General features: G+C 44.6%; 2 protein-coding genes across 4 annotated transcripts; both read left to right on the forward strand.

Annotated features, from left to right (window-relative positions):
* Window positions 1–1,320: 1,320 nt before the first annotated feature.
* Window positions 1,321–15,896, forward strand: nsd1a (nuclear receptor binding SET domain protein 1a). Of its 2 annotated transcripts, none has more exons than XM_053428627.1 (23): window positions 1,321–1,404; window positions 1,916–2,778; window positions 3,006–3,147; window positions 3,257–3,435; window positions 3,535–5,344; window positions 5,434–5,558; window positions 5,924–6,140; window positions 6,742–6,845; window positions 7,078–7,134; window positions 7,234–7,446; window positions 7,534–7,626; window positions 7,723–7,846; window positions 7,963–8,160; window positions 8,957–9,136; window positions 11,402–11,558; window positions 11,658–11,863; window positions 11,948–12,060; window positions 12,158–12,427; window positions 12,556–12,672; window positions 13,053–13,194; window positions 13,286–13,392; window positions 13,505–13,694; window positions 14,206–15,896. In XM_053428627.1, the coding sequence occupies exons 2-23, from the start codon at window positions 1,933–1,935 to the stop codon at window positions 15,141–15,143; spliced, it is 6,528 nt and encodes a 2,175-aa protein (XP_053284602.1). In that variant the 5' UTR covers window positions 1,321–1,404; window positions 1,916–1,932; the 3' UTR covers window positions 15,144–15,896. The 2 variants fall into 2 exon arrangements, with proteins under 2 accessions (XP_053284602.1, XP_053284603.1); XM_053428628.1 differs by having other exon boundaries at window positions 3,263–3,435.
* Window positions 15,897–18,263: 2,367 nt separating this feature from the next.
* Window positions 18,264–25,153, forward strand: slu7 (SLU7 homolog, splicing factor). Of its 2 annotated transcripts, none has more exons than XM_053428629.1 (15): window positions 18,264–18,412; window positions 18,651–18,825; window positions 20,786–20,939; window positions 21,023–21,103; window positions 21,212–21,376; window positions 21,752–21,817; window positions 21,925–22,056; window positions 22,194–22,291; window positions 22,416–22,483; window positions 22,764–22,903; window positions 23,443–23,604; window positions 23,695–23,796; window positions 23,888–23,965; window positions 24,699–24,821; window positions 24,905–25,153. In XM_053428629.1, the coding sequence occupies exons 2-15, from the start codon at window positions 18,659–18,661 to the stop codon at window positions 25,082–25,084; spliced, it is 1,716 nt and encodes a 571-aa protein (XP_053284604.1). In that variant the 5' UTR covers window positions 18,264–18,412; window positions 18,651–18,658; the 3' UTR covers window positions 25,085–25,153. The 2 variants fall into 2 exon arrangements, with proteins under 2 accessions (XP_053284604.1, XP_053284605.1); XM_053428630.1 differs by having other exon boundaries at window positions 21,026–21,103.

The raw sequence follows: 25,153 nt of genomic DNA on the forward strand, positions 1-25,153 counted from the left end.
TCCTTGTAGTCACCAGAGGGCCAGTGTCCCAAGAAAGAAAAAAAAAAACAGTCACCTTGTACTAATACCTTTATTTACCGCCTTTACACCTAATTGCAAATGTATTGGCAGTCACACTTCACTTTCAATGCGCGTGTTCAAACGGTGTGGTAGCAGAACTGGGTAGAAACACTAATGCAGGGTGTTGTTTGGCCATTAAACGCTGGCTCATCCACAGGGTGGGTGAATAAGTTGCTTCTACTCGGATCTGCCTGGTGTTTTCTGCTCCAAAATACGCTGTGGTGATGAAATGCGAAACTATCGGAGCTCCTGACAGCAGAGAGTGCACAGAGGGAAGCTCCTGTCCCGTCAGGTCGGTGTGGAAGCGGCCGGTCTTTGTCTGATGAGCACGGACCGGCCCGCTGCGGCACCATTGTGTGCGCGCCCTGCTTTTGCGCATTTATGGAAATGTACCAAATTCGATTGCGCCCCAGATTGTCATAATAAAATGGTGTGTGTGTGTGACAACCACTGGTGTTTTCAACCGGAGCAAAGCGCGTTCGCCTCCAGCCCCACTCAGTCCTCCTCTCAGCGCCTGGCGGCCTGTTTCCTCGTGTCACGGAGCCAACATGGCGCACGGAGCCTGGTTTGACCGGAGAGGCCGTGTGGCAGCGCGCCTGCCTGCGCGTTGCCGTCATTGTGTTTCCTCGGATGAGTCGCTGCCCAGAAACAATCGGGCCTTCACATGTCAGTCGAGTGAAACCGGGGAGGGAAATGAAAGCGAACCCGACGCGCACAAACTGGGGAGGGGGGGGGGGGTGGTTAAGCAAAATAAGGTCATCCACCTATTTGTGATCATCATCAGAAATATGATTATTACACCGAGGAGACTGTTGGAAACTTCACCTGGATGAGCGTGCACGCGCGTGTTTGTGTGTGTGCGTGTGGGGGGGGCGCGTGCTCGCAGGGTGAGTGTCACGGCCCTCTGCAGACTGGGGGGTTGGGAGCAGAGCCGATTGGTTGAGCCGCACAACACAGTCAGTCTGTGCTTGTTTTAACATTAACCGGGGGCACCTCGACAGCGGGCTTTAAAAAACCCAAACAGAGGAAAAGATGTAGTAAATGACCCGATGTGTCTGCTGAGGGGACCGGGCCGTGGCACCGCCGTGTTAGTGTGGCAGCGTACTGGAGATCTGCGCGTTGCTTGGTGTTTGCAGTGACAGTGTTTGCTGAGGGCCGCCGCCGCCGCTGATGAGGCGATGAGGTGCAGAGAATGAGAGCCCTGCCTCGGCCTGCTAGTGCCGCCGCCGCCGCAGCCGCGATCGTGCAGATCCGCTCTCGCACGCCGGGAAAAGCCCGTCGCCCTCCTCCGTGCCACACTACCACACAGCCATTGTTGGTTTCCCGGGGACCGACCTCCAAATGGTGAGTGTTTTCTCCCCTTCTCCTCCACGTGTTGTGAACTTAGTGGCGATCGGCTCCCTCTTTTTGTGCGGTTGTAGCTGTGTGTGTCTCGGTGGCGGCTGAGTGTGTGTCAGCAGCCAGCGCTCCTCCATTCACCGGAGCAGGCAGCGATCGCCATGACCTACAGGCAGCAGACAAAGCGGCTTGTCTTTTCTGAGAGTTGGTGAATGAGACGTGAGGAGGAAGCAGGGGCCATCGGTTCTCTGTTTTTTCTTTGCCCATCCGACCGGCCTCAAGTATGGAGGCCAAGCAATGTCTGCCTATCTCTGTGTGTGTTTGTGTGTACGCGCAGCCCCCGTGCTGATATGACCCTTCTGTCTTACTACGATTGCCACACATCCTACGATATGTTCCTGTGATTGTCAACATGCTTTGTTATACTGTACAGTACACACACCTCAATATCCCACTGAGGTGTTAGTTATTGAGGAACCTCACCTTGTCTAACCTGTCTCTTTTTTTTGTTTGACAGGATATAACCATGACAACATGAATCAGTCATACAGACAGGCGGTTAGGGGCTCAGTGTTTGGTTCAGGCCAGCCAGAGCCGAGGACCCGCAATGGCCTGGTGAACACTTCCTATGGAAACCAATGTGGCACAGTGAAGCGTGTGTCAGACCAACCGTCAGCTGTGCAGCTGCCATCCTCCAGTCGGAGACAGGGCTACAAGCAGCCGGACCGAACTCACTGCTCGCTGAGGAGGCTGCAGGACCATGGTGCTGTGGTCAACGGGCCGGACCTCCAGAGTGACCTGCATCCAAGGAACCACTTGCACTGTGCAAGCCCAATAAGTGATGAAGAAGAAGATGATGATGATGAGGAGGAGTTTGAGGCCCGGTCAGTCCAGCAGCCTCCTTCTCCAGGCAACGGTGATGCCATGGAGGCTTTTGACACGCTGCAGGACGTGAACAGAAACGGCTTCTCGCCGCAAAGTCCTGACAGCCTGGAGCGCTGTTCTCCCATCCCCAATGGCTACCTGCACTTTGAGTCCACGCTCTTTGACAGCAGTGACGTTAAGGTGGAGGACGAGGAGGGGGAGCTCAGCAGCAGTGAGGAGCTGGCGCCTTTTCACCACTCCCAAAAGAGGAGTCGGGGCAGATCTGTGGCTGACAGTAAGACCCCATGTGGTGCGGGGGTGGACAGACGAGCATACAAACCTACTGTTTTTAATCTCATGTCCAAAACTATATCTGAACTCAACCCTACACTAAGCCCCAGTGCACTGCCAGAAATCACTATGAGAGATGGGTGGAGTTTGGGTGAGGAATCAGACAGTGAACTTGCCTCCCCTGTTGACCCTGGACTTATTTCACCAGCCGGGACCAACTCTAACGTGAGTCCAAAACATGTGACGTACATACCTGATACAGTTTATTTATGTTATGTATTTCCATAGAGAAAGTGCCTGTGCGTCAACACGGTAACACTTTATTCTGCCTGCGGGATCTGTAACAGTGCCAATCCGATTATATTTTTGTTGATGTTTTTAAAAGATATACAGAGGGAGCAAACTATTTTTCTAAATCAGAAATAGTAAAGTCCTTTTATTGTCCTTATTAGTCCAACAGCCCAAAGAAGAAGCTTCTTCCTACAGTGAAGTACTTGGAAGGAGACTTGGTGTGGGCCAAGTTCAACAGACGGCCCTGGTGGCCATGCCAAGTCACCTCTGACCCAGACAAAGGGAACCACACTAAGATGAAAGGTGAGCTTCGATTTACATGTGGATTTTGTGATCGAATGTTTCCCACAACTTGACCTTTACCTGACAGCTTAGAAAAGATCGAAGGAATTATATAATTAATTTACTTTAGTTCCAGTTCCCAATCCCCGTCCTTGTCGGATGTACTTCGTGGAGACGATTGGAGAGATTGTGGAACGCGCCTGGGTCCCGACGAACGCCATCGCAGCTTTTGGAGGAGGCCATGAGTTTGGAGATTTGCCTGTGCTTCGACGGAGAGGGAAGCAGAAGGAAAAAGACTACAAGTACACGGTAAATACAATAAATAACTATAAATCTTATCTAAACCTGCTGTGAATATATATTGTATAATTTGTCTAATATTTTGAATTGTACTTCTGTTCTTTACAGATACCCAGGAGTTTACTGACTGCGTGGAAAGTCAGTGTGGCAGAAGCTGAGTATCTGCTCCCGGCTCGACAAAGGAATACTGAAAGTGTGCTCTCAGTGTCCTTGAATGGAGAGGAGCGTGTTCCCAGCCCGCAACCTACTGAAGAGCAACCGGAGGCCCCCTCTCCCTCCAAGGACCCCGGCCTAAATCCACCAGCAAGTATGCCCCCCAGTGAAAATGATCCCCATCTCATAAAGAACTCTAGCCTTCAGTCCAACAAGAGCAAAGTTTGCAAGAAGAAAAAGAAATGTCTGTCGGACATATTTGGACATATAGTTGGTGGATCAACGGAATCATCTGCTGTCACAAACATGCTGGACCAGTTTCATACAACAACTCATGCACTGAAAGAAGAGCCAAAGGACTCCCCGTATGCTGACCTGGATTCAGTTCCAATTCTGCATCGTCCGAAACGCTCGGCAGTGTCTCCAGTACAGGACAGAAAAAAAGAGGGTTCAACAAAAGGTAAAACAAAGTTTGCTGGAAAATCCAACAAATGTACAGATTCCCTTGATAGCATTTTATCAAAGAAATGTACGCCTAAAGATACAAACACCGAGCAGAGTTTGTACTGTTCACCTGAGGAGCACTCTACAAATCTTCCTGCCAGCAGTCGTCTGATGACCAGGGCTCTGAAAGCAGAGGAAGAGACGGATCTGAAAGATGCACTGGTCACAAGCCAAATCTCAACAGATTCCCACAATGACAATTTTCCTAATAATAATGCAGCCATCACAACTGAAACCTCTCCTACCAGGAAATACCCCAAAAATGCATCGTCCTCTACTAATCCCAGCTCTCCAAAAAGACGTGCAAGGAAGCCTGATAAGAAACTTATTCGTAATGGCTCATTGATGAAGTCCAAGTGTGCCGACTCGGGTGTATCCACCATGCATCCTGTTGAAGTCAAGAAAGAAAACGTCGTCCTGGATTTATCTTCTTCTTCTTCCCCCCCGCCCTTGACTCTGTCTCCAATGGATGCCTTTCAGGATGTCAAGGAACTAATGTTCCAATCTCTCGAGAAGAAGAACAGCAGCGACTGTGAGCTCGCTGTGTTTCGGCCTGATTCCAATTATCAATTCAGTACCTTCCTGATGCTGCTGAAAGACATGCACGACACAAGACAAAAAGACGGTAAGCCCCTGACCGTCCCGCCATCAGCGGTCCTGATCAAGGAGGAGCCCCTGGTCATCCCTGCTGTCTCTGGAGGTGACCTGCTGCAGGGTTCTTCTGACGGTTTCACTCAGAGGATCAAAACAGAGAATGGCCTGTTGGGAAAAAACAAAGTGTCCCGCAACGCGGCGACGAAAACCAAGAACAGGACTAAAGCTATCATGATGGCTGACACCTACCACTGTGAAGACTTTTCTTTTCGCTCTCAGACCGGCAGCTTGGACAAGAAGCGTAGAAAACAAAGAGCACCTGCCAAATTGAAATCCAGCGTAGCGGGCCTTTCTTCAGACCTGGCTGACTTGGCTTATGGCAGGGAGTTTGTCAGCGGCCACGCCGACTTAGCCGATCCCGGATCTCGTGCCCCTGCCGCTGCTGATCCGTCGGCCAGCTACCTCGTCAAGATGTCAGAGTCCACCATGGCTCCAAAGAAGCGCTGGCAGGTGCTTGAGGGGGCTGCTGAGGGTAAGGGAGAGGTGCTGAGCGACGCGTCTGCTGAGATGAACAGGTCCTACAGCACCAGGGCATCACCGGATCTTGATCTGGAAGACGAGAGGCTGGAAGACGACTCCCTCTTCCTGGAGATGAGCGGCACCGGCGGTAAGACACAAACTGCTGCCGTTTAGTTCGTCCTGCTGAGAAGTGAACGGAGCAGCAGAGTGACATGTATTTCATGTGTGTGTGTGCAGGGAATTCAGAGAACAAGCGTCTCCGGAAACCAACGAAAAGGCTCCTGGAGTCGACTGAGGGGTACGAACAAATATTTGCTCCAAAAAAGAAATCAAAGAAACACACCTCAGAATCTTCCAAAATGGTAAGTTCATGTTCATTAGTTTTCTTTTAATAACTAATAGATGCGCTACTGTTCAACACCTTTTTATTGTGTAGTACTTGTGCAGTGTGTAATGTGTTCCCAGGAAGGCTTTGAAAAATATTTTCTATTGTGCACCTGCTGTGTGTAGAAGGTGTGCCTTTTTAAATCACAGCACATATACACTCCGTTTTGCAACCTGGCTCCTAAAGACACACATATCGTAAATAAGCCTTTGCACCTCCATTGGCCTTCTCCGTGAATATAACTTATCACTTCCTTTTTCCCCCAAGTCTAATCACTCCATTTGCATATAATTAGAAACGATATATTTGATGTACATTCTTGTTTTGCTGTGTTCATCGCAGGCATCGGGGATGATGGAACTCCTCGATGGGAGTCCCCCACAAGGAAGTGTTACCTCAGCCTCGTCTCCTGTGGGGCCCAGCGAGGCTCCTTCCGAGCCCGAGCCTAGTCCTACTCGGGATGAGCTTTCTCCTCTACCATCCTCATCGTCCCCAGCCATGACACCACCAGCCCTCATCCCAGAGACGCCAGAAGAAACAGATCTACCTCCTGAATCTGGTAAATACTGCTGCTTTCAGATATGCATCAAACTCCGGACATTTTCCTGAAATTTTTCCAGAGGGATGGTATGTGAGAACGCAAATCTCCGGACAATAGCAGGAACTTTTCCTTCCAGCCCAGTGGTCAAATATAAGTAAAATATCTAGGTGAGCCCATGTGAGAGAGCAACAGGAAAATGTCATAAAAATTCATACAAAGTGAGTGGGTGTGTAGAGAAAGAATACAAAAAACTCAGGACATGTAGAAGACAAAACGTTTACAATGACAACTTGGAAAGACCAACGCTGGTGTCTGTGATTTAAACCTATGTCTGTGATTTCTCTGGCGGAATCTATAAATGATATCCTGCCTCTGGCACGCTCTATCCTGACACCACCCCTCATCTGAATGTTCTGAATGTCCTGTTGTCGAGAACACGTCTGACCCAGACAATGTCCTGCTGCATTCTTTATATGTGAAAGGCAAAGACCCAATGTTCTGGATATTTGCCGGAGTCAAAGTGTGTGTTAATTATATTATATAAAGTCTTTCATTATTAAAATAAAGATTGTTGTTGTATGATAATATAATGCATTATTTCATTCTGTTATTGTTGTAGACACAGGGTTAGCAGTTCAAGAAAGAAAGAGGCCAAGGAAGCTCTCGCACAAGGTTCTTGAATGTACCATTGAAGAAGTGTCTGTTGATCCTACGAAAAAGAAGGTATGTCAGGACTGAGATTGCAACAGGTGTGTGTGTGTGTGTGTGTGTGTGTGTGTGTGTGTGTGTGTGTGTGTGTGTGTGTGTGTGTGTGTGTGTGTGTGTGTGTGTGTGTGTGTGTGTGTGTGTGTGTGTGTGTGTGTGTGTGTGTGTGTGTGTGTATTCTAGTTAATATTTATGCGAGCACTGAAAATCTAATTAAAAAAAAATAATCTGTTGTCTGTTTGTTTTCCAGGAGCCAAAGCGACATGTTGGAGCTACAGAGCTGAAGGTGTCAGTCCGGAAAACTCAGGTTCTTACAAGACGCTAATTCTACCATCCCGCCCAACAATAAGATGTTTGAACCATTACACTGTATTAACTCATCCCTAACAATCTCACTCTGTATTAGGTTGAATCTCTGAAAATGGAGAAGCCTGAACCCGGCACATCCTCTGCCCCAGCTGATGACCCCCAGCACCCAGAGAGTGAGGACATCCTCAGTCCAAACAGACCTCCCAGCCCCCGAGGAGCTAAGACCCCCGAGCAGGAGACCGACACGGAGGCCTGCAGCACTGACGAGAAACCAAACGTACACACTGGAACACTAACTCCCAAACCCGAGGTGTGCATGCTGCTCATCAATGAGAGGAAACAATCTGTACACACGACAACAACATGGTTAACAACTGCTCTGTCTTCGTGTCTGTAGGTTCTGTCTGTTGCTTTGAATGACAGCCTCCCTTCCCACGTGGATGTTAAAGGGAAAATTGGAGCGACGTCATTAAAGGAAAATGTTTGTCAGGTGAGATAAGCTGTCGGAATTATATTATATTTGTTTTTTTTGTGTCTCAGCTTCTTACACATCCTTCATCGTGTGTTTTTGTGTGTGTTTGTGCAGGTGTGTGAGAGGACGGGAGACCTGCTGGTGTGTGATGGACACTGTTACGGAGCCTTTCACCTGCAATGCATTGGTCTATCAGTTGCGCCCAGGGGGAAATTCCTTTGTCACGAATGCAAAGCAGGTGAGTACGCAACGGTGTCAGGCATGAGTGGAAAGCACTGATCCGTGCCAGCTCATAAAATGTGTGTGCTTCCGTACTGGCGTTCAGAAACTCTGATTTCTCTGTGTTCCCTCCAGGTGTCCACACATGCTTTGTGTGTAAGAAGTCTGGGGGGGTAAAGCGCTGCATCATACCACTATGTGGGAAGTTCTACCACACCGAGTGCATCCTGGCCTACTCGGCCACGCAGACGCACAACAAAGGCTGCCGCTGCCCTCTGCATGTTTGTCTGTCCTGCCACATCACCAACCCCCTCAATGTCTGCAGCTCAAAGGGTAAGCTCCAGTGCTGCACGTCGCCACTATTACATTTTGAAATGATCCATGCAGATTAGAGCAGGGGAGACCTCATGGCCTCACACACAGCCTGATTTATTGCGAGCTCAGGTCTGTGGACTGTGCATCCCATCAGAGTTAAGTGATGCTTTGTGCTTTGGAGTCTGCTCGGTAAAGATTCTACTGTAGCCATCACAACATCTTTCTAGTTTGCCTCGCCACAGTTTCATAATGAACCAACAACTTTACGCTTCATAATTAAACAGAGATCTCTAAGTTAGTTAGTATTGCTCCGTTGAATCCTCATAGAGCAGTCTGCAGCCATATTTTCCTCACTGCCTCTTGAACCCTCGTGCTATCATCCATAATGTTGTCACAGTCCATGCTGACAGTCGGACCTCATAGTTTAAGTTGTGAGTGGCGTTCAATGCAGTTCCTTCACACGTGAGGCCTCAGTGGCTTCAAGCAAAAGCTTTTTGGTATCTTTGCTCACTTGTTCTTAGAAACTTGAAACACCTCCTGGTTCTGGCAATCCAGTGTGTGTAACCTCCTATTGTGACAGGTTGAACTCTCAAACTGTTGCTGCACAAAACAGGCTGTTAAACTCTGCATATTTAGATTTGAATCAATTTGATACGATCAAGGTGAACTGGGCACACTGAATTTTAGGAGTGAAAGTGAATTTAAAGCACAGTATAAAACATTAAGTGGACTGATAACACTGTGTATTGTCACCCGCCAGGTAAATGTCCAGTTGTTTGTGGATTAAGCCGTTTCTGCTTCCCTGTGGTTTCAGGTCGACTGGCTCGATGTGTGCGCTGCCCTGTGGCTTATCACGCCAACGACAACTGCATGGCCGCCGGCAGCCTGGTGCTGGCCAACAACAGTTTCCTCTGTCCGAACCACTTCACCGCCCGCAAAGGCTGCAAGAACCACGAACACATCAACGTGAGCTGGTGCTTCGTCTGCTCTGAAGGCAAGTGGGCTTCTGTTTGTTGACCTATGCGTCCTGATCGTGGTGGCAGCTGATCGTGGACTATAGTTACAGACGGCTTGACATACAATGCCATTACTGACAATAACTCCTCAATTGATGACGTATATTTTTCCACTATGTTACAAATAGTTTCCTGTTATCAATGTTACACATACTGTTATTTGTTGAGGTCCTCAGTCACACACGGCATCTATTGCACTTGTGTCCGTCCTGGGAGAGGATCCCTCCCATGTGGCTCTCTCTGAGGATTCTAAGTATTTTCCCCTGCTAATATTTTTTTTTAATAGTTTTTCCTTACTTCTGTTGAGGGCTCAGGACAGAGGACCTTGCTCCTTGTTAAGCCCTATGAGACAAATTTGTGAATATGGGCTATAAGAATAAACTACAAATGTTGTGCTGGTTTGTACACATGTTAGATCATATAGAGATGAATCAGTAATCATGTCATGGAGTCACAAGCACAATCAGTTTTTACCACTTTAACAAGGATTTATCGACCTCTAGATTAATCACAACAGTGATTCTCTCTACTGAGAACATTTGTTGCAATATTGATCCAGTAGCTTTTTGTTTGATGTTCAATCTGTAACCTTATCTGTCTGGCTGCTAACAGATGAAACGAGCTGCTATGTTATCCTAATAGATTGTATAGGAAGAGACGGTAATTCTTCATCAAATATATGAGGCATTGCTTGTGTTACCATCTGTCCGGTTTGACTGCAGAAGTGGACGGCTCCAAAATGTATGGAAATGATCGGCTAGCTGTTCTCCACATTTTCTCCTACATAGACTTCTCCTCAGCTTACTGGTCTTCATGGATTTGAACAGAAATTTAAAAGTCTCTGAAGTAGACTGTGCAGAACACCTATTCAACTAGGATAGCACTCAGTAGAGCACTTACCTCCATCAAAGCCCGACAGTCCCCTTAAGACAATAGAGCTGCAACAAATTTCAGAGACTCATAGAAACCAAAATAACACAAATCCTGAAAAACACCCTCTCTCACAATGTTTAGAAAAGTGGTAAACTAATTCCTCTTCAAATTTATCTGGATCTGCAGCAACATTTTAATGGCTACTTCCTACAAACCAAACAAGCTATCGGACAGTGTTGAAAACAAAACCCCTGGGGGGAGAAAACCAGTCTCTTGGGGATGACATCTCATTTTTTAAGTTACTCATTGTATTGAGTACTTGAGTATAACTTTGAAACAAGTTCCCTTGTTGTCCTTATTTCTGTACATGTTGGTTATTAGTGTCAAATTTCTCTGTAGGTTTTATCTCATATTTACAATAAGTCGTGGTTTGTAAATTCATTATTTAAACCTGAAAACATCCAAACCTCCATCTGATGAACTCAAACAGTAAAAAGTGATTCCCATTCTATGCCAATACTCAAACCTCCTTTCCTTTGCTTTACAGTCTGGTAACAACAAGGTGTCTGTCATTTGAGATGTGCTGCTTTATAGTCGTATTGTGTTAAGCTCGGTAATCATCTACCCACATGCTCTTTAGACAGATACTGTGTCTCAAATTACAGTATTTGCCTCCATGTGAAATCCACTTGTCCCACTCATTACATCAAACACTATAACTAATAACTTATTTATATTTCTAATATGAGTTCAAGTGGGATACTGTTAAATGACTTGGATCATCCCACTGCACCTGTCTTTCTGGAGCTCTGTGGGATAGGTTGTAAAATAATTGTTATGCCACATCCTATTTTCCACTTCAATGCTCCTACTAGGCAAATTTATTTTGTAAAAACTGCTTTACTACACACAAATCTGACACTGAAGTAGTCTAGTCACTTCAGAGATTTATAGACCCTTCATGAAAAGATTTTAGATTGAGTCAGCTCAGACCTGGTCAGTCCTGAATGATCTGATCCCAAGTGGTTGAGATTCCGATCACCAGATGTTTGTGATGATTTGCAAACACAGCGGAGAATGAGATCTGCTCAGTGATCTTAGGAGACACATTCAGGATGCATTGTAATACCAGGACGAACTTGGGCTGTCCACTTGTGATCAGGTCTCTCAGGACGAATATTAATACCAGGTCTGAACAGCACTTGTCTACGTTACCGTCTTTACTAACATTGATTGTATAAACTTACATTGTTATTGTCTAATTTGTGTCAGTTATTGTATTGAAATGACAACAAAAAGATCACATTTTTTTAAATATCAGTTAACTAAATCAAATGTATGTGGGTTGTGTGGTTGCTGTGATTTCGTAGGGGGCAGTCTGCTGTGCTGTGAATCGTGTCCTGCTGCTTTCCATAAGGAGTGTCTGAATATGGAAATGCCCCAGGGCAGCTGGTTCTGCAATGACTGCAAATCTGGAAAGAGGCCTCGTATTAAAGACATACTGTGGGTCAAATGGGGACGCTACAGGTAAGGGTACAGAAGTGGCCCTCCCGTACACACGGTGCCTCTGAGCAAGCGGCGGATTTACCCCATATTTGTACTCATGTACCTGACCTTCCTCTTTAGGTGGTGGCCTGCAGAAGTCTGTATGGCAAAAGATGTTCCAAATAACATCTTGAGGATGAAACACGAGGTGGGAGAGTTCCCGGTGCAATTCTTTGGCTCCAAAGATTTTGTGTGGACGTACCAGGCCAGAGTCTTCCCTTACATGGACGGTGACACTCACAACATTGAGAAAATGGGAAAGGGAGCAGATGCAGTCTACAAAAATGGTAAGTTCATATGAAAATACTGTTATACATCTTTTTTTCGAGTCCCTTTAATAGTCTGAGTAAAGATCATGTCTGTGTTTATAGCCCTGACCAATGCAGCGGAGCGGTTCAAAGCGCTCCAGGCTGAAAAGGAAATGCGGCAGCTCCAGGAGGACCGAAAGAATGACAAGAAACCTCCTCCATACAAACACATTAGGGTACTGTGCATCACCAAATATACATCTGTGTTTATCTAGACTGACCTGAGATAAGTTCACAGAGCAGTTCTGTAAAAACCATGCTCCTGTCTCATAGGTAAACCGGCCAATCGGGAAGGTTCAGATCATCACGGCTGACCTATCAGAGATCCCACGTTGCAACTGCAAGGCCTCCGACGAACACCCCTGTGGCATCGACTCGGAGTGCATCAACCGCATGCTGATGTACGAGTGCCACCCTCAGGTGTGTGCGGCGGGGGAGCAATGTCAGAACCAGACCTTCACAAAGCGCCAGTACACAACCGTGGAGATTTTCAGGACGCTGTCCCGAGGCTGGGGTTTGCGCGGTGTGGCAGACATCAAGAAGGTATGTTGGAAAACTATCGGACGCAAGATTTTAAAGCACGAGACAAAATCTAATTATTTTCGTGAATTAATTATTCAAGTGTCAAAATCTCAGTCTTATTTATTTATTTCATCTCTTGTGTTTCTCAGGGAGCTTTTGTGAGTGAATATGTGGGAGAGGTGATAGATGAAGAAGAGTGTCGAGCCAGGATCAGACACGCTCAGGAGAATGACATCTGTAACTTCTACATGCTTACACTGGACAAGGTGCGGACACATCTTTTTTTAAATCTATTTCTACAATATATGTAATTTCACTCACTTGCCTGCAATCTCCTTATGTCTGTTTGTAGCATATTTATCAATTTATTCAACATGTGCATTTCTATGTATATTTTCACTATGTAAACAAATATTTACTTGCGATAACCGGTAACAGGTTAATTATAAATTATATTTGTGAGCTGGATGCACTACTGTGAACTTGTCTTATGTTTGGTCGGAGTGACCCTGAAGTAAATCAAGAATGTGAATAATTCCTACAAACATTTCCAAGCATATGTTGCTCAGCTTAGCAACCAACTTCATAATGTAGATCAGCAGGTGGATGAAAACTTGATCATATACATTTACTTTTTTAATTTCAGGACCGGATCATTGATGCCGGGCCCAAAGGGAACCAGGCTCGCTTCATGAACCACTGTTGCCAACCAAACTGTGAGACCCAGAAGTGGACTGTGAACGGGGACACCAGGGTGGGGCTGTTTTCCCTACAGGACATCCCACAAGGTTTGAGTTTGTGTAGGATCGAGAATGCAGGTTACGGCATTGATGGATCGCGTCTGAGAGCAGCACAGAACTAAAGCGGCGTGTATTTCAGGTGTGGAGCTGACGTTCAACTACAACCTGGAGTGTCTCGGCAATGGGAAAACTGCCTGTAAATGTGGAGCACCCAACTGCAGCGGTTTCCTTGGTGTCAGGCCAAAGGTAAACGAGCATATTTGAACAGATTTAGTGCTGCATGATCGCGCCTACACCCACCACATGATCCAGACGATTGTAAAACTTGTAAAACCTCCTGTTCCTGGCTTTTGTTCAGAACCAGCCGCCAGCAGAGAAAGTGAAGGAAGGACGAAGAAGGAAAAGGAAGACCAAGCAGGTCGTGACCAAGGAAAGAGAAGACGAGTGCTTCAGCTGTGGCGACGGGGGACAGATAGTGTCCTGTAAGAAGCCAGGCTGCCCAAAGGTCTATCACGCCGACTGTCTCAACTTGGCCAAGAGGCCTGCAGGCAAGTGGACATGGAGGGATTTTACTGTCAACCCGTATGATACTGCTAACGTGGCACTATTAAGTCTAAATGGGTTTGTAGCCTGACTCAACTTTTAAATCTCCTCAGGCATTGTCTGGTTTTTAAGGAAAGAACACTAGGCAGTGGTTGATATCAAACAATTAAAATTGTAATATGAACACATTTGGATGACATTAGAAGTCATTTGGATGAAAGTGAAGTAAAAATCTACATATCTAGCATCTTGTATTTGGTATAAAAGATTATGGAACAACCAGATTTATCTTTTTACAAGACTGAACATTCACTGCCAGGATCTATTTCTGGAGACGAGTGTTTTCAAAATCGCAGCCAGTGGAATTGCTGCTTGTTTGGAATTGCAATTGTCATATCTGCAGATTTTGACCAAACCTATTTTTAAGCTTTGTAAAATTGGAGCCATTGTTGTCCAGGAAGAGGTTGAAAGTATTTTTCTCTTTGACCTGTTTAATGACACTGGTCTCGTCTCCAGGGCGGTGGGAGTGTCCATGGCACCAGTGTGACATCTGTGGAAAAGAGGCGGCTTCGTTCTGTGAGATGTGTCCCAGCTCTTACTGTAAGGAGCACCGTGAAGGCATGCTCTTCATTTCCAAGCTGGACGGCAAGTTGTCCTGCAGCGAGCATGACCCCTGTGGGCCCGACCCACTGGAGCCGGGGGAGATTCGTGAATACGTGCCCAACACGACCTCTGTGAGGCCCGGGTCAATGGCGGTGCCCGTCACTCCCTCCCTGGCCCCAGAGTCCAGGAGAGCCAGTTCTTCTTCTTCTGCTGCTGCCACTCCTGTCTCTTCCCCTACTGGCCAGGCTGAACTGGACAAGCAGGAGCCTCCGCCTCGTCTCTACATCAACACGAAGACTGCTACCTCCAGCTTCATCCCCTCCACCAGGGTGTACCTGACAGACAGGACTGAAGGGTTCTCCACACCCACCTCCTCCAAGGGGGAGAGAGAGGACGGGGAGGTGGAGGACGGAGAGGTGTGTGGGTTAGAGGTGGAAGATGTGGATGGGGATGATGATGATGTTGATGATGATGATGATGAGGATGAGGAGGAGGATGATGAGGATAATAATGAGGAGGAGGAGGAGGCAGAGGAGGAGGAGGAGGAGGAGGCAGAAGAGGAGGACGACGCAGAGGAGGAGGAGGAGGAGGAGGAAGAGGATGAAATGGAGGAGATGGAGATAGTGGAAGATGAGGAGGAGGACCAACCACTGTATGGAAATGACCTGCTGGAAGAAGGCGAGAAGGAGGAGGACGAGGAGGAGGAGGAGGAGGAGGAGGATGATGATGATAATGATGACGACGAAGGAGGGGACGTGTATGACACTTGGGGAGGTTATGCGGATGAAGATGGAGAGGTGGAGGGGGAGGACTTCGAGGAGTGGGGGAGAGTGGAGGACGATGATAAATGACACAGTCCATCCATTCCTTTTTAACCTTCTCGTTAAAAACTCTCAGTAGACATTTAAAGGACAAAAAGAGTTTGATATTTTGGTACCTACTTGAACGCAGCACTGCCTTCACTCTGGTACAACGTTGCCTTCTCATCCACCGCTCGACTCACGTGTGGATGCGTACTGGTGCTGAGGCCCGAGGACTGATCCTGGTCTCTTTATACTTCTGTCGATATGTTTATTTGTGTCTGGTGCTGTTATGATCTTTTGTTCTTTCTCTCGATATTTGTTTACATTTTTTTTTGCCTTTTTTAAAAAAAATGTTTGAAATGTAAGAAAAAAAGGTGCAAAGTTTTTCACCTGACCAAACTGTCACTGTAAGGGCATCTTATGTTGTTGTTACCGTCTTGACCTTGTCTCTCTCATTACGAGTGATAAAAGAAATGAGGTTCTCACTGGTTCATGTTACGGTTCGACACGGCGATGGCTGTTTGCTGTGTCTGAGGCATACAAAAATAAACCCACTGGAGTCACGGCGACTGAAATGATTATTGTCAAGACGATAATCTTTTCTTCTGTTTTTCTTTGAATTGATTTCAAGATTCTATGAGTTCATCCTTGTTTCTCTCCACAAAGGCAGCTCAGGATCGCAGAGAAATGAAACGATGCCACAACATGGCAAAACCCGAATTATGCATCACTAACATTGGTTTCACACCCGTCACTGCTGTTCCATTGTCATAATTAGAATAAAATCAAAGTACTTATTGACTCTGTATCCAGTATTTTCTTCTCCGTTACAGTCACACATGGCAGAAAAAATCTTGATTAGAATCAATGGAGTGTATCATAACCTAATTATTGTCATATTTTTGTGTTTGTACTGTATTTGATAGGTAAACATGCTGTTTCAGCACAAAAAGGTAATTTGGTTTACTTTATTGATTTTCTTCCTGTTCTTTCCCAGTCAACTATCAGAAGGGTTGAGTTTTTATAGCCGGGAACCACCTGAGACTTGAGGGTTTTAAACTTCTTTCACACTGTTGGATTATAAACCTTCAAATCCCAAACATTAAACAAGAAAATGACCAGGTGTGGATGAAGGAAATAGACATGAACCCACATGCACACATTCTCGTACATTTCTTTTGGTGAGGACACTCATTAGTATAATGCATTCCCCAGCCCTCCCCCTAACTGAGCTGTTTTATTTTAAAGGTCAAGTGTGTCAGATTCAGGTGATCGGGATCTATAGGGAGACATTTAATCAAATGAATCCTAGTGATGGTTTCACTCGTGTGTAATTATCTAAATTCTACAATGTTTTCTTTAACCTAGAATGGGCCCTTGATATTTAACTACTATAGATTTACGTCGGGAGCGGGTCCTCTACAGAGGCCGCCATGTTTTTTATTGTAGTCCAAACTGGACTGTTTTATGACAACTGAAGGCTTCCACAGGTTCTCTATCCTCAAACAATAAAGTCTATGGTCCTCGCAAAGATGTTAGTACACAAACCGATCAGTGCCAGACTATCTGTTGATATAATTAGTTAAAGCTGCATTTTCACAAACTCGACTGGATTTAACACAAACCAGGTGACACAATTGACCCGGAGCTTCTGTGGACTGGAGTTTGTGTCCTCTGTCTTATTTGTCCTACTTCGTGTGTTTGTTAGGGTTCTGAGCACCAAGAATAATTGATCTGTATTTCTCCACTTGTATTGTGAAACATGCTCGTTTACTTTGTTGTGCCAGTTCACACTTAAAATGAACGAGTTCATGTTAACTTGTTTCGTTTTTTATTGGGATGATTTGAAGACAAACTTATGATCATATATATATAGTTATTAATCGATGGTGTCGGGTCATAGTCGCTCGATTCACCTTAACACAGAGTCCTGACTCTGAGCGTCATGTCTTGTGTTTTACTGAGCACATGTTGACGAGTCATTTTTCATGATTTTTAAATGTAGCCTCAAACTCTGGAGCGAATCAAAGTTATCTCATGTGCTGATCAGGTCCTGATAACTAGTGATAAGTGTTTATTTGCTCAAGTGAGCAATGCAGGCGCCCTAGGCGAGATTTCAAATTGGTGCCCCCCAACATACACACGCAAACTGTCATGCATCCCCAAGATCTTTTGGACTGTATACAGATGCACACACAGGAAGACAAATTTGTAAGCTATAAAAATATATAATACAAAATATAAAATTAGTCCTTTACTGAGAGCCTATCATGTCATGTCGACACAAATAAACATTAATGATGTCCACATCGGGGTGATTCTTACCTCTATTTTGTTCTTTCTTCTCCTCCTCTACTTTGCGGTGCTTTCTGATAATTTAATCTTTTTTTGATCACATCTTTTTAAAACACCTCATTCGCTTCACAATACAAACCCTATGGGGGGGGGGGGGGGGGGGGGAAATGTTTTTTGAGAGAAGATTCCAGATTCATTCACTAAACTGGCACTCAGTAGAGCTCAACAGAGCCGTATAGGTTCAGCTCTGATCCATGCAGCTTCCTTCTACCAAGTCGTTTGGTTATTGGTCCAGTAGCTTATTACATGAACCTGTTGCTGACGAATCAGAGGTGAAAACATAACCTCCTTAGCAGAGGTAATAAAACCTCCACCCATTTATCAAGGAAATGTCACCAACATTAATAATTATTAGAAACACAACAGGAAATTAAAAGTAGAATGAAATGTTTCGAGAATATCTAAATAGTTGATGGTTAATTTTCTGTTGGTCGACTTATCAATTAATTTATTAAAAGCTAATTTCCCCCTGCTACTTAGTCTATAGGGTTTTTATATTGTGTTTTATTTACTTTGTATATATTGGTTTATTTTTGTTGTGCACTGATTGCTGGTTGTACATCAAATTGGCCTTGAAGGATACTAAAGATTTACTTTTATGGACAACTTTAGTTAATCACAAGCTGCACAAACCAAGCTAGAGCTGCAGAGGAACCCAGCAGCCAGCAGGGGGCAGCCTCAGGACATCACATGGAAACAAGCTGCAGCAGCCTGTGATTCTTGTAAGGCGTTCGAAGACAAGTGGGAACTACTGCGTCCTCTAGATGTCGCTGTGTCCTACAGTCGTGCCTTCGACACCACAGGAAAGGAAGTGACGTAGTTGTGGTCTGGTCTAAAATGGCGACGGTGTTGCGTTAGTCAAAGCTCAAGGGACGAGATTGAAAAACTACGGGGAAAGCTTCACATTTACAAGTGGAAATCAACGTTTATATTTGTTACATCTGTTGGTGATCTTAACTAAGGTAAGAAGCTGTTAAATACAGCAATATATAACAAGTCAACAGCTAGGTTAGCTTAAAGCTAACAGCCAAAGCTTCTGTTTTAGCTTCTATGAATGTGAACACAATGAAAATGATGCTGGGTGAACATGAGTAAGAGGATTGGAGAATGACTATACCCCGGACAGATGATGTTTCTGACGATCGCTTGTGTTACTCGTCTGTGTTGATCATGTGACTATGTTTGTGTTCGTTGTGGCAGGTTCAGGCATGACCGAGCTGCTCGGCACTACCGAGCTGCCCAGCGCCACCTCGGAGGGCATCGTGGGCCTGGATGAGCCCAAGAAGATGACCAGGGAGGACTGGAGGAAGAAGAAGGAGCTGGAGGAGCAGAGGAAGCTGGGAAACGCTCCAGCTGAGGTGGACGAGGAGGGAAAGTAAGTGTGTGTCTGGACAGAATGAGATAGGAGAAATGCTGAGTTCCTACATGCGTCACATCTGAGCAATAAAATGTTTCCAAGCACCCTTAAACACCTGATCCTACACTTACCCTGAAGAAAGTTAGCTTCCCTAACTGGATGGGTTTTTATGCAGCAGCGATAAAGCATTCACGTGTGCACACAGGTTGTACTTGAATACATCTGTGTCAGCAATTCCATAAAACCAAACAAACTCAAAGGTCTCACAGAAGCTTGAGTTCCTCTTTCAAAGTAACTTTACCTGAAATCATTTGATACTGTGGTATATTTTGTACACGCTCAACCAACTCTGGTGTTGTTGGGTGATGTAAATATTCTGAAACTGTAAACAATGGTATCCCACGGTGGCAGAGAGAGCTCAACGCACTGCAAATTAAGAAAACAAGAGACAAGCTGCAAATTGCTTTAAAAAAACACACAGGAAATGTGTCCAGGGGACCTAAAAAGTGTTGAACCTGGCTTTAGGTCAATGCTTTATGAAGTAATTAAAGTCAGTGGTGATTGAAGTGGTTTCGTCAAGCTGATGAGGTTTTTTCTTAATATGCACAGGTTTTTTCTATTTGCAAGTATTCATTTGCGGTGGGTAGAGCTCTGTTGGCCACTGTAGTATCCTTCAGATTTCAACTGTCCTTACCTTTTCTTATTACATCAACGTGGTATAAGTCCCACAGACTTTAAACGCTCCTGAAGTGCAGCAGAAATTATTATAAAACCAGAGGCATTCCGAAACATCTTCCTTTCCCAATATTGATTTTGATTTCTGGACTTTTGCGTTTTAACCGGTACGAGTATCTATACCTGTGTATTTACAAAAATAGGCACTTATATAAAGTATTTTAACATCAACATCCTACTGACCCTGAATAGATGTGATGATCATTTGTGAAAGTAACGCTTACAGAGAATAGAACATGGAACCTCTATTATTGTCTAGTTTGACAGTCATGGCTGTAAATTAACACAAATAAATAAATCTAAGATAAGCAATGCACAAGTCTGGCATTTGATACACATGGCTGGGTTACTTGTAGGACCAGACAATGTGAAATACTGGCAAAATGCTGACATTTGTCTAGTTCTAATGTTCCAATACTGGAAATAATTTCTTTGCCTCTCTTAAAACAGTACAGAGCAATGGCTGATTTGGAGCAGTGAAGACAAAGTGATTTTTAGGAAAAGAAAGGGGGAGTTTTATCTTAGTGATATCGATTTAATCTGGATGAAATGACTACGGAGGTAACCCAGAGTTTGCCTTTCACACCGCAAGAGGGTCTCTGCACAGACGTATGCACAACAGCAACAAATACTCTGCATTATTCAGGCAAGAGATAGCAGCAGCCAGTGGCAGGAAGTGGCAGGAAGTGACGTATTATCTCCGCTGAAGAGATCACAGGATTTCGTTTACAGCACTCCAACACCGTCATCAGCTCTTATCCCCACAAACTCTCTTCAAATCCTTGTCCATGTCTACTACATGTATGACTCTGTTTTTTCACCGGGATATATTTGTTTGCCAATTTAAAAAAAATGTCTGTCACGCATTAGAAACCTTGTCAACCCCCCCACTCACTCAGAGTGACTCCAGCGGAGGATCTCCTGCTGTGTTCACATATCGACTGCTCCTGGATTTCTACGGAAGGATGAAGTCCGTAGAAACAGCTGTCTCACTAGGACGTTTGCGTACCCCGGAGGAACTGTGGAGTCAACTGCATGTCTGAAAGCAGCTTAATATACTTCGGATCGTTTCCTAGACTCCTAATCTGGTGTTGGGAACGGGACATGTCTATATATAACTCTGTGTGAGGACTTCATGGATTTGATTTGTAATAGTTATGTTTTACTCCTGAATTTCATCCAATTGTTACTATGAAGCTACTGTTCAGTAATGTGGACCGCTTGTGCTGCTTCATCTCTCCAGGGACATTAACCCTCACATCCCACAGTACATTTCATCAGTGCCATGGTACATCGACCCATCTAAAAGGCCCACTTTAAAGCATCAGAGACCACAGGAAGAAGAAGAGGTGCCATACTCAAGCATCGGAGAGTGGTATAAAAGAGGAGTGCAGGAGGTGAGTGATCAACATGATTAGCTTTCATGTGGCTGCATCAATTTAACTGTAAAGTTATAGCTTCATTGTATGTCTCCACACAGAAGGCTGTGACCACTAAATTTCGTAAAGGAGCTTGTGAAAACTGTGGTGCCGTGACGCATAAAAAGAAAGACTGCTTGGAGGTAAAAGAACCAAAGCAATTTTCATCTCTTTCTATCTTCCAGCACAGACTCTCACTTTTTTATGTAGTACAATTGTACAATGTTATACCTTAATTTTTGTCTCGTCAGCGTCCCAGAAAAGTCGGGGCGAGGTTCACAGGCTCAGGAATAGCTCCAGATGAACACTCTCAGGTCCTGCTTGATTTGGACTACGATGGGAAGAGGGATCGCTGGAACGGTTACGACCCAGAGGACCACCATCGCATTGTGGAAGAGTACGCCAAAGTAGACCTGGTGAGTAGACCAGCGGTTAATTCAATCTGGTTTAACTGTGGAGCGTTTGTTTCTTAGATTTTTTGGAGAACACAGTAAGTCCCTACCAACCTTCAAGCATGCTCTTGTTTTGAAACATTCAAATTAGAGCCGGGTTCGAACAAGGTAGACGAAGCAACTGTTAAACTGAACATTTTATTGGTGTATATGAATCTGGCAACCACAAATCCCACATTAACGGTGGGAAAACTCCATTCAGAATGGTTCAGAGTGCCTCAGTTACAGGCACTCTGACATAAATCAGGTGTGATGGCACAGTGGGGTTCAAGACATATTTTGGTGGTGTTGTTTATTTGTCAACTTCTTCATGAATCTGAGTTTGTCTTTGTCTTTCAGGCCAAAAGGACTCTGAAGGCACAGAAACTTCAGGACGAGTTGGCGTCTGGAAAACTGGACCAAACTGTAAGTTTTGCCCAGATTGTAGTCGAACTGGATTATATTGACAAGAGGTAAATGCAATCTCTTGCCTAGAATACTAACATAAAACTATTTTAATCCCTTTTCTGCAGGAGTGGGAACATGACAGCGAGGATGAGGATGAAGATAAATATGCAGATGACATTGACATGCCTGGTCAGAACTTTGACTCCAAAAGAAGAATTACTGTCAGAAATCTGCGTATCAGAGAAGACACAGCTAAAGTAAGAGTCACACGATTGTACATATATACACAAGACCTTTGGTCTCTTGTAATGTCCACATATAAAGCTGTAAGTTTAAGTGAGTGTCATGGGAACGTTATTTGTTCATATGCTGAACTCGTGTCTGTCTCTCACAGTATCTGAGGAATCTGGATCCAAATTCAGCCTACTATGATCCAAAGACTCGAGCTATGAGAGAGAACCCATACTCCAACACTGGCATGAACCCTGATGAGTAAGTTACTTCCACTGTGTTTCCTGATCAATCAATCAATACATTTTTATTTGTAAAGCCCATATTCACAAATCACAATTTCTCATTGGCTCACATTGTTAACATTTCCTGCTGTGTCTGACAGGGTGGGGTATGCTGGAGACAACTTTGCTCGCTACAGTGGGGCCACAATCACCATGGCTCAAACGCAATGTAAGTCACATAGATACCTAGCAGCCACTTCCACTCCTCTCCATCTCCACTCTCTTTACCACTGACATAACAAAAATAATTACAAGTATGTAATTCAAACTCTGACTGATATGGTATTTGGGGGCTGATACAGATTTAAAAAGTGAGATAAAAAATATTGGTTATCAAACCCTTGTGACAAAGAAATGTGATTGAGTTTTTATATTTTACAGTTATCCATAAACGTGTAGAAATGCAACATGTACCCCATAGTGATTGTCAATGCCTCATCTTGTGACAGTGTTTGCCTGGGAGGCCTACGAGAGAGGATCGGAGGTTCATCTGCAGGCCGACCCCACCAAGCTGGAGCTTCTCCACCTGTCCTTCAAAGACAAAAAAGAGGACTTTAAGGAGCAACAGCGGGATAGCATCTTGGAGAAGGTGAATACCTGATATCATCTTCTGTTTTAAACTATTGGACTGGTCACTAAAGGCCCGCAAAATTTGGATTGATGGATACAATTATGGAATCAGTCATCTCATCAATACGTTGTTATGTTTTGAAATGCAGAGACGCATATTACATTTCCCCCCCCTCTTATTTTCATTTAAAATGGGCCTTACTATAGCTAAATATATCTTATGTGTGTTATTGAAGGACATATTCTAATATTTTGGATAGCAGCAGAAACATTGAGAGATTGAATGACTTCATTCAGGCATCATCACACATTAAACAATATGGACGGTGTAAACAAAGTTCAAACAGGCTTTGTACTCGGACTTAACAGGCTCGGGCAGAAGCAAATGTTTATGTTCTTGCCACACACCGCACTTGCATCTGATGTGATCTAGCACTACTGTTAAAGATTAAAGATTTCAGTACATTTCTTTAAGCCCAAAATGGTGTATAGAGGCCTATAAGTATTCATAGTGGCTGATGACTTAATTGTGTTTGTGCTTTTGTGTGTGACGATCAGTATGGAGGTCAAGAACACTTGGACGCTCCACCACGGGAGCTGCTGTTGGCTCAGACAGAGGACTACGTGGAGTACTCTCGTCACGGCGCTGTACTGAAAGGATTAGAGAAGGCTGTCGTCCGCTCCAAGTACGAGGAGGACGTGCTAATCAACAACCACATGGTAAGAGCGACAGCATGGACTAAGGCTTTTGCTGATTTTCCACACATCTTATTCAAAGTGTATTCTAAAGAAGATCTTGTGTTTGTTTAGTGTATTTGGGGCTCTTACTGGAAGGACGGCTACTGGGGCTACAAGTGTTGTCACTCCATGGTCAAACAAAGTTACTGCACAGGAGAGACTGGAATTACTGTGGTAAGTAATATTTTTTTAACGTCTATGTTTCATACCCACTTTATCTGATCGTTTTGTAACTTAAACTGTTTTTTTTTTACAAAAATTAAAGAACAATACAGACTGTGTTCCATTTGAAGAGGATCTCACTGAACCACAGGAGGAAGAACAGCCCAAGACTCTGCTGGAGGTAAGTGATGCTGACAAGATTTCTATTTGCACAAGTCAATGATGATTAACACTTGTTTGGCCGACTGTAAACATAGATCTCCTTGTGTAACAGTACACACAAATCACTGTTTGGTTCGTACCTCGGTTTTGAGGTCATGGTTCTGTACGTTTGCCGTACATTAGCAAGCAGGAAAAGAAAACATTTAACTAATTTTGTATTTCTTTTTATTCAACCCTGGTTAACTATGGCTGTGTCTTCCTTACTTTAGTTAATTTTACAAAAGTAAAATACCAAAATAAACACATTCATCGATATATAAAAACCCTCTCAGGATGGGGACAGAAGTTTATAAAGGTTTCAAACGAGTCGGCAACGAGTCCATGTGCTTCCAGCTACATGTCTGATTGCAGTTGCGCAATGTCGGCTTTTATACGATCCACTTGTCTTCGTCCGTCGTCATTATAGTTGACTGCGACACTGAAGTGTTAACACAGAGAATGGACTTAAATGATGAGGGGGGTTTTCACACTCCTGTTTCTCTGCGGTCGCTATGACTACGAGCCGACAGCACATCCAGTCCTTCGCTAAAGTTGTCGGTTGGAATTTGAGAGCCACACACACACACACAAGTTCGGCACGTGGACTCGATTCAAATGTCTTCCGGAAAGGCCCGTACCGGAAACTCCTTGGTTTGGATAATGTATTGTTGCACCCCTACTTATGTTATAATGTTATTGTTTTCACTCACCAGATGCATCGTGATAAGTTGATGAAAGAGAAAAAGAAGAAAAAGAAGAGCAAAAAGAACAAGAAGCGCGGCTCTGACAAGAGCGATTCAGACGACGAAGAGAAGAAGAAGGAGAAGCTGAAGAAGGTAAAAAAACTGGGTTCATCTTTGTGTAGCTCTGGTTTTGGCTCATTTCTGCGACTGACCTCCAACATCTTTCTCTCTGCCAGGCCCTCGAAGCAGAGGACAAACACAGACAGCACATAGATGCAATAATGCAGATAGATGAGAGGAAGAGGCCGTACTCCAGCCTGCAGGAAGTGAAGGCGCCCACCGAGGAGGAGCTGGAGGCCTTCCGCATGAAGCGCGGCCGGGTGGATGATCCCATGGCATCCTTCCTTGACAAGTGACCACCTCCCCTCCCTGCTGACTCTCCCCATGGTATTAATGCATTTTTATAAATAAAATATATTTGACTA

Source organism: Pleuronectes platessa, chromosome 8 (assembly GCF_947347685.1).
Source record: "Pleuronectes platessa chromosome 8, fPlePla1.1, whole genome shotgun sequence".
Lineage (NCBI taxonomy): Eukaryota > Metazoa > Chordata > Actinopteri > Pleuronectiformes > Pleuronectidae > Pleuronectes > Pleuronectes platessa.

What these genes read in the sequence shown, in the direction of transcription:
- nsd1a (XM_053428627.1), top strand. Translation starts at nt 1,933, where the DNA reads ATGAATCAGTCATACAGACAGGCGGTTAGGGGCTCAGTGTTTGGTTCA. An exon ending in CACTAACTCCCAAACCCGAG is followed by an intron (nt 7,447 to 7,533) that starts GTGTGCATGCTG and finishes TCGTGTCTGTAG; the next exon opens with GTTCTGTCTGTTGCTTTGAA. An exon ending in TTGTCACGAATGCAAAGCAG is followed by an intron (nt 7,847 to 7,962) that starts GTGAGTACGCAA and finishes TGTTCCCTCCAG; the next exon opens with GTGTCCACACATGCTTTGTG.
- slu7 (XM_053428629.1), top strand. Translation starts at nt 18,659, where the DNA reads ATGACCGAGCTGCTCGGCACTACCGAGCTGCCCAGCGCCACCTCGGAG. An exon ending in ATAAAAGAGGAGTGCAGGAG is followed by an intron (nt 20,940 to 21,022) that starts GTGAGTGATCAA and finishes GTCTCCACACAG; the next exon opens with AAGGCTGTGACCACTAAATT. An exon ending in TCAGAGAAGACACAGCTAAA is followed by an intron (nt 22,057 to 22,193) that starts GTAAGAGTCACA and finishes TGTCTCTCACAG; the next exon opens with TATCTGAGGAATCTGGATCC.